Source organism: Pongo abelii, chromosome 1, assembly GCF_028885655.2.
Source record: "Pongo abelii isolate AG06213 chromosome 1, NHGRI_mPonAbe1-v2.0_pri, whole genome shotgun sequence".
Classification (NCBI taxonomy): domain Eukaryota; kingdom Metazoa; phylum Chordata; class Mammalia; order Primates; family Hominidae; genus Pongo; species Pongo abelii.
In genome coordinates this window covers 526,412-541,345 of record NC_071985.2, presented here as the reverse complement: position 1 = coordinate 541,345, position 14,934 = coordinate 526,412, and the positions used below count along the sequence as shown (strand labels likewise).

The window sequence follows — 14,934 nt, the reverse complement described above, 5'->3', positions numbered from 1 at the left end:
TTAGTTATTTCTTGTCTTCTGCTAGCTTTTGAATTTGTTTGCTCCTGCTTCTCTAGTTCTTTTAATTGTGATGTTAGGGTGTCAATTTTATATCTTTCCCGCTTTCTCCTGTGGGCATTTAGTGCTATAAATTTACCTCTAAACACTGCTTTAGCTGTGTTCCAGAGATTCTGGTACATTGTGTCTTTGTTCTCATTGGTTTCAAATAACTTACTTATTTCTGCCTTTATTTCATTAATTACCCAGTGGTCATTAAGAAGCAGGTTGTTCAGTTTCCATGTAGTTGTGTGGTTTTGCGTGAGTTTCATAATCCTGAGTTCTAATTTGATTGCACTATGGTCTAAGAGACTGTTTGTTATGATTCTCATTCTTTTGCATTTGCTGAGGAGTGTTTTACTTCCAATTATGTGGTTGATTTTAGAATAAGTGTTATGTGGTGCTCAGAAGAATGTATATTCTGTTGATTTGGGGTGGAGAGTTCTGTAAATGTCTATTAGGTACGCTTGGTCCAGAGCTAAGTTCAAGTCCTGAATATCCTTGTTAATTTTCTATCTCATTGATCTGTCTAATATTGACAGTAGGGTGTTAAAGTCTCTTACTATTATTGTGTGGGAGTTTAAGTCTCTTTGTAGGTCTCTAAGAACTTGCTTTATGAATCAGAGTGCTCCTGTATTGGGTGCATATATATTTAGGATAGTTAGCTCTGCTTATTGCATTGATCCCTTTACCATTATATAATGTCCTTCTTTGTCTTTTTTGATCTTTGTTGGTTTGAAGTCTGTTTAATCAGAGACTAGGATTGTAACCCCTGCATTTTTTTTTTTTTTTTTTTTTTTTTGCTTTCCATTTGCTTGGTAAGTCTTCCTCCATCCATTTATTTTGAGCCTATGTATGTCTTTGCACATGAGATGGGTCTCCTGAATACAGCACACTGATGGGTCTTGACTCTATCCAATTTGCCAGTCTGTGCCTTTTAATTGGGCATTTAGCCCATTTACATTTAAGGTTAGTATTGTTATGTGTGAATTTGATCCTGTCAGTATGATGCTAGCTGGTTATTTTGCCCATTAGTTAATGCAGTTTCTTCATAGTGTCATGGCCTTTACATTTTGGTTTGTTTGGGCAGTGGCTGGTACAGGTTTTTCCTTTTCATATTTAGTGCTTCCTTCAGGAGCTCTTGTAAGGCAGGCCTGGTGGTGACAAAATCTCAGCATTTGCTTGTCTGTAAAGGATTTTATTTCTCCTTCACATATGAAGCTCAGTTTGGCTGGATATGAAATTCTGGGTTGAAAATTTTTTATTTAAGAATGTTGAATATTGACCCACACTCTCTTCTGGCTTGTAGGATTTCTGCAGAGAGATCCACTCCTAGTCTGATGGGCTTCCTTTTGTGGGTAACCCGATCTTTCTCTCTGGCTGCCCTTAACATTTTTTCCTTCATTTCAACCTTGGAGAATCTGACAATTATGTGTCTTGGGGTTGCTCAACCATCTAATCTTTGACAAATCTGACAAAAACAAGCAATAGAGAAAGGATTCCCTATTTAATAAATGGTGTTAGGAAAACTGGCTAGCCATATGCAGAACATTGAAACTGGATCCCTTCCTTACACCTTATACAAAAATTAACTCAAGATGAATTACAGATTTAAATGTAAGATCTAAAACCATAAAAATCTTAGAAGAAAACCTAGGCAATACCATTTAGGGCATAGGCATGGGAAAACACTTAATGACTAAAACACCAAAACCAATTGCAACAAAAGCAAAAATTGACAAATGGGATCTAATTAAATTAAAGAGCTTCTGCACAGCAAAAGAAACTATCCTGAGAGTGAACAGGCAACCTATGGAATGGGAGAAAATTTCTGCAATCTATCCGTCTGATAAAGGGCTAATATCCAGAATCTACAAGGAACTTAAACAAATTTCCAAGAGAAAAACAAACAACCCCATCAGAAAGTGGGCAAAGGATATGAACAGACACTTTTCAAAAGAAGATATTTATATGGCCAACAAACATATAATAAAATGCTCATCACCACTGGTCATTAGAGAAATGCAAATCAAAACTGCTGTGAGATACCATCTCACACCAGTTAGAATGGTAATCATCAAAAACTCAGGAAACAACAGATGCTGGAGAGGAGATGGAGAAATACGAACACTTTTACACTGTTGGTGGGAATGTAAATTAGTTCAACCATTGTGGAAGACAGTGTGGCAATTCCTCAAGGATCTAGGACTAGAAATACCATTTGACCCAGCAATACCATTACTGGGGTATATAAAGGATTATAAATCATTCTATTATAAGGACACATGCACACATATGTTTATTGCAGCACTATTTACAATAGCAAAGACTTGGAACCAACACAAATGCCTGTAAATGTTAGACTAGATAAAGAAAATGTGGCAGATATATGCCATGGAATACTATGCAGTCATTTAAAAAAATGAGTCAATGTCCTTTGCAGGGACATGGATGAAGTTGGAAACCATCATTCTCAGCAAACTAACACAGGAACAGAAAACCAAATGCCACATGTTATCACTCATAAGTGGAAGTTGAACAATGAGAACATATGAGCACAGGGAGGGGAACATCACACACACTGGGGCCTGTCAAAGTGTGGGGGGCAAGGGGAGGAAGAGCATTAGGAGAAATACTTAATGTAGATGACGGATTGATGAGTGCAGCAAACCACCATGGCATATATATACTTATGTAACAAACCTCCACATTCTGCACATGTACCCCAGAACTTAAAGTATAATTTTAAAAATTCATTTTATCCAAAAAAGAAAGGGATAAAATATTCACAAACTATGTATCCCAAAATGGTCTAAGATCTGCAATCTATAAGGAACTTAAATAATTCAACAAGCAAAAACACCGCCATTAAAAAGTGGCCAATACCATGAAAAAACACTTCTCAAAATAACACATATAATTGGCTACAAACATGAAAAAATGTTCAGCGTCACTAATCAGAGAAATGCAAATCAAATCACAATGAGATACCATCTCATACCAGTCAAAATGGCCATTATTAAAAAGCCAAAAACAACAGATGCTGCTGAGGTTGTGGAGAAAAGGTAATGTTTATACACTGTTGGTGGGAATGTAAATTAGTTCAGCCAATGTAGAAAACAGTTTGTAGGTTTTTCAAAGAACTTAAAACAGAGCTACCATTTGACTCAGTAATCCCATTACTGGGTATATACCCAAACAAAAACAGATCATTATACAAACAAGACACAGTACTCCTATGTTCAACACCATGCTATTCACAATAGCAAGACATGGAATCAACCTAGTTGCCCATCAGTGGTAGACTGGCTAAAGAAAATGTGGCAAAAACAAAAAAAGAAAAAAGAAAATGTGGCACATATACATCATGAAATACTATGAAGCCATTAAAAAAGTATGAAATCCTGTCCTTTGCAGCAATACGGATAGAGCCAGAGGCCATAATCCTACGTGAATTAACACAGGAACAGAAAGCCAAATACTAGATGTTCTTACTCATAGATGGGAGCTAAACATTGAACACCTGGCCACAAAGATGGCAACTATTACATCCTAGAGGTGGGAGGAAGGGAGGGGGGTAGGTGTTGAAAAACTATTGGGTTCCATGCTCACTACTTGAGTGATGGGATCATTTATAATCTAAACCTCAGCATCACACAATATACTCAGGCACATGTATGCCATGAATCTCAAATAAAGTGGAATGAATAAATAAATAAATACATAAATAATTTTTTAAAAAGAAGTTAAATAAATGAATAGTAAAAATATAAAAGTTGGCTGGGTTCAGTGGTACATGCCTGTAACTCCTGCGCTTTGGGAGGCCAAGGCGTATGGATCACCTGAGGTCAGGAGCTCGAGGCCAGCCTGTCCAACATGATGAAACCCCATCACTACTAAAAATACAAAATTAGCCAGGTGTGGTGGCACATGCCTGTAGTCCCAGCTACTCAGGAGGCTGAGACAGGAGAATCACTTGAATCCCAGAGATGGAGGCTGCAGTGAGCCAAGATCGTGCCACTGCACTCCAGCCTGGGCAAGACAGAGCGAGATTCTTGTCTCAAAAAAAAAAAAAAGTTGAAGTTAAAAAAATTAATCAACCTTTCTAGGAAAAACAATAGAAAACATTAAATCTAGTCCTTTTACATCAGAATTTCCAGATCTATGTGTGTTTGTGTTTGTTTATTTATAGATAGATGAAATGATTGATATATAGATATGAATTGATAATATAAAAAATAAATTGATAATATTTTTGAGGTGCAACTTAACAAAATCATAACTTCAAAAATATTCACACAAATGAATTAAATAATATTGACTGAGGAAAAATTAATGAAGAAACCTTCCAAAATCTATACTCAAATTAGATATAAGGATTTAATCAGCACATTATTTTTTAGTCCCCCAAATTAAAACTGTATGTATGTTATAAAAATGGAGCATTAATTAAATAATATTGAGCATATCCATAAAGTATAATACTTTGTGGATATTGCATGCTACATTTGGGAGAATATTTCACATCGGGACACTTTTTATGTTGTATTTTGTGAACAATGCAAATTGTGAAATTACATGTAAACCCACAGACACTCATCACACACACATATATGTTGTTGTGTAAATGCCATATATATTTATAGTGTCTCTCTGTTGCTTCTCTACGTCTTGTTCAGTTACATAAAGCTCTTATAGTTTACTGGTACAAACACACACACATACCCACGAACATACATACAAACAAACACATACAGTATAAGTGCAATTTTGTAAGGATAATCATCTATATGATATGTTTTCGATAACCCTCTCTGGTATTATGTTTTCCCCGATGGGTATGCATTACCTTTATGCTCAAATAAAATAATAATTATTAAACTACCAATAAACATAACAGATGTTATGTTACTAAAATATAATAGAAATAAAGCTACTTTTTATCTTTTTAATGGCTTTCCACATTTGTTCGCACATTTCTCTGTTAGGAAGAGCTGCTGGCAGAACTTTCTGATGAAATACTCAGGAAATCAATTTTACACTTTGAAGCACAGGAGTAGAAACACGTTCTCAAAGCCCATGTCGCTTAAATGTTCACCGTTTTCCACCCCATCAATACGCTTCTCACCCCATCAATACACTTCTCATTAGCTGTAATAAGTCCGTCTCATTAAAGTCTCCTGAGATCCAAAAGGAAGAAACTTGCTCTTTCCCAGAGCACTTCATTCCATGTCCCTCAAAGAAAACTATTTAAACTCATGCCTCTTTTCAATCTGGGCACTCCCTCGTCGCTCCAGGGATCTCAAAAGCAGAACACCCAGAATAATTCGGCATTCTTTACTGGTCTGCTGCTTTCTTCCTGCATTTTTAGTTTTTCAGACCTGTTTAGTTGCTAAATATTTCCCTGTAAAGATAAGAAATAGACATTATTACATGTTTCTAGAAGGCTGGAGAATTTATGCAATTTGTCCTGGCAATGCAAATTGTTTCAAGGAATTCTAAGGTGGCATTTATTTGTTTGGCTTAATAATACTTCCTTCTGCAGAGTTATATTACAAAAATAGCTCCTAATAAACTTGTTGTATGTCTCTCTTTGTCCTAACTCCATCGTCAGTTGCTAAGGATACCTTCAGTCATGCCAAGTTCATAAATCCAAATTAGAAATCTATGCATACTGGATCTTTAGGGGTAACATGCTGACGGCACTTTGGCATCCAGATGGCCTAGATGTTGAAGGATTTCCTGTTGTGAGTACCAATGACTATGAATTGCTTTGTGTGTTTTCTTCTTGGTATAAGTTAGATGAGACTTTAAGTCTACTAAATCTAATCATTTTTCCTTCTAGCAAAATATCACCTTCAACCTTCTAAAAAGACTTAGTTCTTCATCGCTTGTTTAGTTACAGAAAGTTCTTGTAGTTTGCCAGTAAGTTTTTGATTTACTAAATTATGCATAGCCTTCTCTATCTACTACTCTGAATGGCTATCCTGACAGATTCCGCTCTCTGTAAGTGACAGATAATCATCTTTTGTTGGAATACGGTTTGGAATAAAATTAGATATTTGGATAATTTTTATGAAAATTATGTATATTCTATTCCTTGATGTCTACTTAGTGATGTGTGTCACATGCTGTTTTGAGTGGGTGGCATTCAGATTGCATGGATGAGAGGAGATATGAGAAATGTGAGATCATATAGAACACATGAATACATTACTTTGTGAAGCTCTTTGAAAATTAAATAATTGGATTTAATAGTTAAGGTTTTGTCTAAATGATGCAACATCCCTTAGTAAAATTAGGCAATTAAAATGGATCATCTGGGAGCTTCTGCTGTACTTAGACTCACTTTGTTTGTTCCACTCTTCCTATTCCCTTAATGAAAATCCAGGTCTTTTGGAATTATGCAGGAATTTCACAGGTAAGAAGTCAAATGATGATGAGCACCTAGACTGACTCCTTCTCATAGTAGCACTTTAAATATTTGGTGCATATGCAAATGACTGGGTTTCCAGAACATTTCATTGTGGTCTGACTGAATTTACGTTCTTTATATGACATAAACAAGATTGATGTAAACTGGATCTAAGAAAGTTGAGGCAGAGTTGTCTGCAACTCCTGGGCTGGAAATCTCAGGCACAAGTATAATGAGGAATGACTGTCCCATTCCCTCCATGCCAAATGCAAGTGCATTGAGAAAAAGATTGCCTATTTGATTATCTGTGGGAATTACATGGAGTGAGTATTGTAAATCTCAGGTGTAAGGATGCTATTGAGTGTAACAGTGCAAAGAATATTTTCTTAAATGTTTGCTGCTTTTTTAAAAAAAATAATTTAAGCAAACCTTAGTCTTATGAATTAGATAGGATAAGGACAATACTGTTTGAAAGGCACAGAAGATCTAAAGGAAAAACCTGTACTTACTCCTAGTTTCTAAAGTACAGACTATGAACCAGGCTTCCTGAATCTCTGAACAGTGCATTGTCTTTGTCTCCTTCCCTTCATTTTACAGATAAGAACACCGATGATTGGAGAGTTGAAGATGCTTGCATTAAAGACACAGAGCTGACATAAGGCAGACTCCTACAGGCATTCTAATTTCCAACATAGACTCGTTGCCTGACTGTCAAACGTGCAAGCATTTTAAAAATCCTTTTTTCCACAATGATTTCAAAGAATGTGCAGACACCTGGATTTCTCAGATCCACTTTGCCAGTGATTCACAGGCATTTTTTTAGTGTCCACCACACCAAGGCATAAAATAAGCTCTCATCAGAAATAACAGGTCTCTCTAGTAGAGGGGTTTATTCTAGTGTGTAGTCTCTTTACGGGTCTTGTGGGAGGTGTGTGTGGGTTGAAGAATGTGGTTCTAAGTTACTCTAAAATTGTCAGAGTACATTAGTGCTTTATTATCTAATAATTGTATGATTATTATTTCAATATGAGTTCATTCTTAATGATTCCAACTTTTTGAGATACTAAACAGAATTTAGGAACACAGAGAAAAATTAGGAACATATATTTTTGTATTTAGTCTCAAAAATTGCACAACACTGTATTGACCTGTCTTGAGAACTTCTCATGTGAAAAGATAACGTAAGTTTGAACGTGTATATAATGACTCAACATGTCTGGGAAAACAACAGAAAAGTAATGTTGCCAGTGTATTCTGCACAGGAAAAACCACACCTACAGTAATCTGTTGAAATTGAGGTATTATATTCTAAAATAGACATTGCAAAAGCTATCCCCAGTAAATACCTGGAAGTTGAGCCCTTTGGAAAAAAATTCATACATGAATGTATAAAATAACTGGAGAAGTATGACTGGTATAGAGAAGGAGGAAAGAAAACCTTGTAGTCATATTCACATTATGAAATGTTGAATGTTGCAAAGAGAGAAAACTGGTTCCAAGCAGATTCAGAAGGCAAGGAAGAAAACTGCATGAAGCAGCTTTAATCTAAGCTAATGCAGAGCTTCCTAACAAGGCTGCTGCATTGAAGGAGCATGGAACTTGCTCTTTTCTTTGGCGGAAACTTCACCAGTGGTCATAGGGAAGCAAGCAAAGGCTGCAACTTACAACTTAGGAATTATCTTGTCACTTGATTTAAAGGATGGGCTTGGTGATCATCACAGTCCTGGGCAAGCATTGTGTCCTACCTTCAAATTGTAGTGATGTGGGAGGAAAATATTTGCGGCCATCCCTACTCAACCAACAGGTACCCCTTATAAAATAGTAGAGAATATTTACAAATGTCAACATAACATAAATGCATTGATATATCTCTTGGTGTATGGTATTATGCAATAAAAAATAGTTTAAGTAAGCCTAAAAGACAATTTTATCCAATAAAATTATGTCTATTTTATCCATTAACTTTTTAAAAATAATTTTCTCAAAATTTGCAGGCCAAGCGTACTTCTGCTCTTCAAAGGCATTTAGATTTTCTGCAAGCTTAATTGAAATGCACATGTTTTTCTGAGAATTTCTACTAAGTAACAATCCTTTCAAGTCAAAGGATGTTTGGGGGAAAAGACAGACTTTAACTGCTGATGTAACTTCACTGGGAGCGCCTGGGTTTACAGACCTTTTCTGAAGATCAGGAGGTATTTGCAATTTAAATTCATAGATTTTAGTTGAATATGTAGATTGCTTAAATGAGAGATTGAGAATTCGCACCCATTTACCAACAGTTTTGAAATAATTTGCAGATATCTTACATTTTACTTTGTATTGTATAAAATATTTGTACCTGTAACTATAAATTTCTTATTTGATTCTTAAAGTAACCCTGAATGTTTATTATCTCAATTACTATAAGCAGATACTGAGGCTCAGGGTGTTTAGGAAGAGAATCCAAGTTCACAGAATTAATTAATGTCATGACCAGAGGAAGAACTCAATTCATTTAATTCTAAATTTTGTTTTACTGTATGTTGCCTTCATCATTTCAGAAACAAATGCCTATATAAAGTCACAGAATCATTCCAAACATTTTCTGATTATTTTTATGTGTACTAAACCATAGTAAAGCTGTACGATCTATGCCCAGGAGATATTCAACAAGTATAGTTACTTATTGTGCTCACTCTAGTGAGAGAGCAGATAATAAATTTAACAAAACATTTTACTTAAAATCATAATTTACTCTGAGGAGGGCTTGTTCTCTGATAAATTAGAACTTTTGTATGCAGATAGGAAAAGTAAGGCCAGTTGGCTGCAAAATGGAGTCGACTTTAGAAGTTCCCTTTGTATTGCTAGGTTTGCAGGGCTAGCTGGCCATAGAAAAAGCTAGAACCACAGAAGAGTTACATATATACATATATAAATATATGGGAGGAAATTATGAATGTATGTACATATATATATAATGGATAAAAGATCATCCTTTATATTCTTGAAGTTTGTTGTGGATTTTATTGTAACCTGAAATTGTATAAAACAGTCACTCAGTTTTTCTTAATTACCAGAACTATGGAAAAATTCCAATTTCCAAAAATAATCGGTGAGTTATAGCTCAATATGTATGTCCCTGTGCTATTACGTATACGTGTGTGTGTGTGTGTGTGTGTGCATAAAATGGGAGTACGCATGAACACAGAGCAGAGGCCGCTATTACATATACGTGTGTGTGTATAAAATAGGAGTAGGCGTGAACAGAGAGCAGAGGCTGCTATTACATATACGTGTGTGTGTATAAAAAGGGAGTAAGTGTGAACAGACAGCAGAGGCTGCTATTACATATACGTGTGTGTATAAAATGGGAGTAAGTGTGAACAGAGAGCAGAGGCCGCTATTACATATACGTGTGTGTGTATAAATGGGAGTAGGCGTGAACAGACAGCAGAGGCCGCTATTACATATACGTGTGTGTGTAAAATGGGAGTAAGCGTGAACAGACAGCAGAGGGCGCTATTACATATACGTGTGTATAAAATGGGAGTAAGCGTGAACAGACAGCAGAGGGCGCTATTACATATACGTGTGTGTATAAAATGAGAGTAAGCGTGAACAGAGAGCAGAGGCTGCTATTACATATACGTGTGTGTGTATAAATGGGAGTAGTCGTGAACAGACAGCAGAGGGTGCTATTACATATACGTGTGTGTATAAATGGGAGTAAGCGTGAACAGACAGCAGAGGCCGCTATTACATATACGTGTGTGTGTATAAATGGGAGTAAGCGTGAACAGGGAGCAGAGGGCGCTATTACATATACGTGTGTGTGTATAAATGGGAGTAGTCGTGAACAGACAGCAGAGGGCGCTATTACATATACGTGTGTATAAAATGGGAGTAAGTGTGAACAGACAGCAGAGGGCGCTATTACATATACGTGTGTGTATAAATGGGAGTAAGCGTGAACAGACAGCAGAGGCCGCTATTACATATACGTGTGTGTGTATAAATGGGAGTAAGCGTGAACAGGGAGCAGAGGGTGCTATTACATATACGTGTGTGTATAAAATGGGAGTAAGCGTGAACAGACAGCAGAGGGCGCTATTACATATACGTGTGTGTATAAAATGGGAGTAAGCGTGAACAGACAGCAGAGGGCGCTATTACATATATATGTGTGTGTGTATAAAATGGGAGTAGTCGTGAACAGACAGCAGAGGGCGCTATTACATATACGTGTGTGTGTATAAAATGGGAGTAAGCGTGAACAGACAGCAGAGGCCGCTATTACATATACGTGTGTGTATAAAATGGGAGTAAGCGTGAACAGGGAGCAGAGGGCGCTATTACATATATGTGTGTGTATAAAATGGGAGTAAGCGTGAACAGAGAGCAGAGGCCGCTATTACATATGTGTGTGTGTGTGTGTGTGTATAAAATAGGAGTAAACGTGAACAGAACAGTGGCCACTATTTGACTTTGCGAAGCAGCACATGATTTTCCCTCTGTTTCTGGTGTCTTATCGCATGATAAAAGTCAAACCCAAAATGCAGGAAGTGTGGAAGTAGCTGAAATACTGCTCATATTTAGGCTGCGACATAAACTGGAGAGGAGTTTCGCTTTAGAAATACATTTTTATAGGTTCCATTAATGAAACCTAAAAAAAAGTAAAATGAGGGAGTTTGTAAATAATGATGACATTGTACATAGTATCAGAAAAATGTATAAAACCTGACACCAAAGATTCTTAATTGGCAAAATATACATTATATATATAATATACATATGATGTATATATGTACATTTTTATATATGTGTGTATATCTGTACACAGTTTATATCCATAAAACAGCAATCCTGATTATAATAATTTATGAGATCTACTCTCAAGTATGACTAATTTTCAGTAGTCACATTATTACATTGTTAACAATTTAGCAGGTTCACATGCTTGGTACATTTTATTTGCTAATTACAGTAAATGTCTAGCTGCTGTTCCCATATAAATCTTCCTATATACACAATGCCATGTGTATGAACATATAATGAATTGAGACTATCTAGTCCAAACACTCCTTGCACTAACAGACCCCGTGACCAACACGTTACCCTCAATGCTGTCATTGGTGAAGGGGCTTTTATAGCTCCTCACTTCTTAGTTTTATTGTGAAGATCAGGGAGTCAATAGTTACAAAGCACTTCTTAGCATGACACTTTGCAAAATAAACTCCATGATGTCATCATCATTATTCTCAATAGGAACTTCTTTTTCTGGACAATTGACTCAAATGCTAATTTTTTAGAATATTTAGAGGAGCGTTAGACTACTTTGATCAATTTTACTCCCAAATATGTTGGTAAAATGTCTTTCTTGGAACACATTTAGCCTTAAAACACGTGAAAAATCATCCTTTCATGAAGTTTATTCTGGATATCTGTTTCTTTATTGTAACCTGAAATTGTATAAAACACACTCAGTTTTTCTTAATTATCAAGAACTATGAAAAATTCTAATTTCCAAAAATAATCAGTGAATTATAGCTCAATGTTTACATCCCTGTGGTATTTCCTCTGAATATTAATTGCTAATACTGATTTCTAATGGTCATGCTAATCATAACCCTAATGCTAATTCCTCACCATCTTAAAATTGAAAATAAATAAAATTCTATAACACTGAATGCCTCTTGTATTGAGAATAATTTTTATGTCTAAATTTGCAAGAGTAGTTTCCATTGAGTTTCTGTTGCCCTTTTTATTTCATCCCTTATAATTTGTCTGGGACATGGATAAACTAACATCAAGTATACTCTCATGATGTAGACAGTGACTTGTGATCCAAATGGTAGATAACCCATACTTGTAGCTAAATGGAAGACACGAGCTACTCATAGCCAGCACCAAAGATGTTTTGAAAGTAGTGGTGATGCCGACCATACAAAGAAGCATTAAATAATAATACAAATTTAAATGCAACTAAGGTAATACACACACACACACACACCAGACCATGGTATGTTTAACTGCTGTGTAGCATGGTATGCAACCTTAGTCATTGTTATGTATATCATTGTAATACAGTATCATCTGCTGACCTCATCTTCTCCAATGTATTTAAGCTATTAGTGATTAATAATGACCAATTTTATTTAAAAACCTTCTGGAATAGATTAAATGCTAGATATCAGTCTCAATGTGCCAAGAATACTATTTTTTAAATGTTTTCTTCCCACTTTTAAAAGTTTTACTGCCTAACAATTAATTCACATGTTGTTATTTTACTGCCCTGGGAATGCTATCATCTTATTTGGAAGATATTACCTTATATCGGCACAATTGTAGGATCAATGGAAGAGTACAACACATCCTCTACAGACTTCACTTTCATTGGGCTGTTCAACAGAAAGGAAACCTCAGATCTTCTTTTTGCCATCATCTCTATCATCTTCTTCACCGCACTGATGGCCAATGGGGTTATGATCTTCCTGATCCAAACAGATTTGCGCCTTCATACACCCATGTACTTCCTCCTCAGCCACCTTTCCTTAATTGACATGATGTACATTTCCACCATTGTGCCTAAGATGCTGGTTGATTACCTGCTGGATCAGAGGACCATTTCCTTTGTGGGATGCACAGCTCAACACTTCCTCTACCTTACCCTTGTGGGAGCTGAATTCTTCCTGCTGGGCCTCATGGCCTATGACCGCTATGTGGCCATTTGCAACCCTCTGAGATACCCTGTCCTCATGAGCCGCCGGGTCTGTTGGATGATTATAGCAGGTTCCTGGTTTGGGGGCTCTTTGGATGGCTTCCTCCTAACCCCCATCACCATGAGCTTTCCCTTCTGCAATTCCCGGGAGATTAACCACTTCTTCTGTGAGGCGCCGGCAGTCCTGAAGTTGGCATGTGCAGACACAGCCCTCTACGAGACAGTGATGTATGTGTGCTGTGTTTTGATGCTGCTGATTCCTTTCTCTGTAGTCCTTGCTTCCTATGCCCGAATCCTGACTACAGTTCAGCGCTTGAGCTCAGTGGAGGGCAGGAAGAAGGCATTTGCCACTTGTTCATCCCACATAACTGTGGTGTCCTTGTTCTATGGGGCTGCCATGTACACCTACATGCTGCCACACTCTTACCACACACCAGCCCAGGACAAAGTCCTCTCTGTGTTTTACACCATTCTCACACCCATGCTGAACCCCCTCATCTACAGCCTTAGAAACAAGGATGTGACTGGAGCTCTGAAGAGGGCCTTGGGGAGGTTCAAGGGTCCTCAAAGGGTGTCAGGAGGTGTCTTTTGACAGTCGACTCCTTCCCATGCATATGGTAAATGGGAGACTCTGTGGTCACTGTGGCTGTGCTTTCATCAAAAGATGAAGCAAAAAGGGAGGGAGTGATATGATTACAATGTTGGTTTTTTGTCTAGGGTTTCTGGTTCATAACTCCATAGTTATGATGTTGTGGTTTTTTAGGCCTCAGAAAACCAAATCTCTCTCTGTGATCTTCGCCTTCCCTCTTTTCACCTGCTTCTTTTTCTCCCCAAAGAAAACCTTAGAAACTAAAAATATAATCCAATCTTTCCCCACTTTTGGTCACAAAGAAATTATCTGACTACCTTGTCTGACTGTATGTCATGAGACCTCTGTTTCAAAAGAGGTCCTCTCTCATACCCTGGGGGAGGGAATGCTATACAAAGAGGCCAAGAAGAATCTGATCAGACAGGCCTTCATGGGTGTCCCCACTCACTCTATCAACATTAGGTCATACTCTTTGTTCAATCATATTTCTATGCAATTGTCCATGCTTCAATCATGACTATTCAATAAAGTCTCCATATAAGGGCCAAAAGGAGAGGACAGAAAACTTCTGGACAACTAAACTCATGAAGCTGAACAGGAGGGTGATATGAACCCATCCATGTGCCTGGAGGGTGGCATGCCCCAACTCCACAGAGGCAGAAGCTCTTATGCTCTTCCAGACCTCACCCTCTGTGTCTTTTCATCTGACTGTTTCTATGTTTCCTTTGTAATATCATTTATAATAAATAGTAAACATAGGTAAGTGTTTCCTTGAATTATGTGAGCCTCTATAGTAAACTAACTGAACCCAAGGAAGGGCCGTGGGATCCCCAATTTACAATCACTTGGTCAAAAGCACAGGACAACTTGGGGCTTGTAATTGGCACTGGAAATGGAAGGCAGTATTATGGGACTGAGCCCTCACCCTGTGGGATCTGACACTATCTCCAGATGGATAGTGGTCGATGGTCATGGGAGTTTAGCTTGGGCTAGAGCATTTGACTGTAGATAGTGGCAGAATGGAATTGATTTGGAGGACACCCAAGTGGTGTCCACTGCAGAAATTATTGTTTGCTTGGTATGTATCAAAAATCCCCCACTCATTTGGTCCCATACATCTTATATGTTGATTGTTGTGTGGTATGGAAGCAGAGGAAAAACAGTTTCATGTGTTTTTTTCCTCAAAGAGCATTCAAC

At 37.2% G+C, this 14,934-nt stretch overlaps 1 protein-coding gene across 1 annotated transcript; it reads left to right on the top strand.

Annotated features, from left to right (window-relative positions):
• Positions 1 to 8,445: 8,445 nt before the first annotated feature.
• Positions 8,446 to 14,656, top strand: LOC100447486 (olfactory receptor 2T1). Its single transcript, XM_009242415.3, has 2 exons — positions 8,446 to 8,643; positions 12,751 to 14,656. The coding sequence occupies exon 2, from the start codon at positions 12,784 to 12,786 to the stop codon at positions 13,738 to 13,740; it is 957 nt and encodes a 318-aa protein (XP_009240690.3). The 5' UTR covers positions 8,446 to 8,643; positions 12,751 to 12,783; the 3' UTR covers positions 13,741 to 14,656.
• The last annotated feature ends 278 nt before the right edge of the window (positions 14,657 to 14,934 follow it).

Coding starts and splice junctions, on each gene's coding strand:
- LOC100447486 (XM_009242415.3), top strand. CDS start 12,784: ATGGAAGAGTACAACACATCCTCTACAGACTTCACTTTCATTGGGCTG.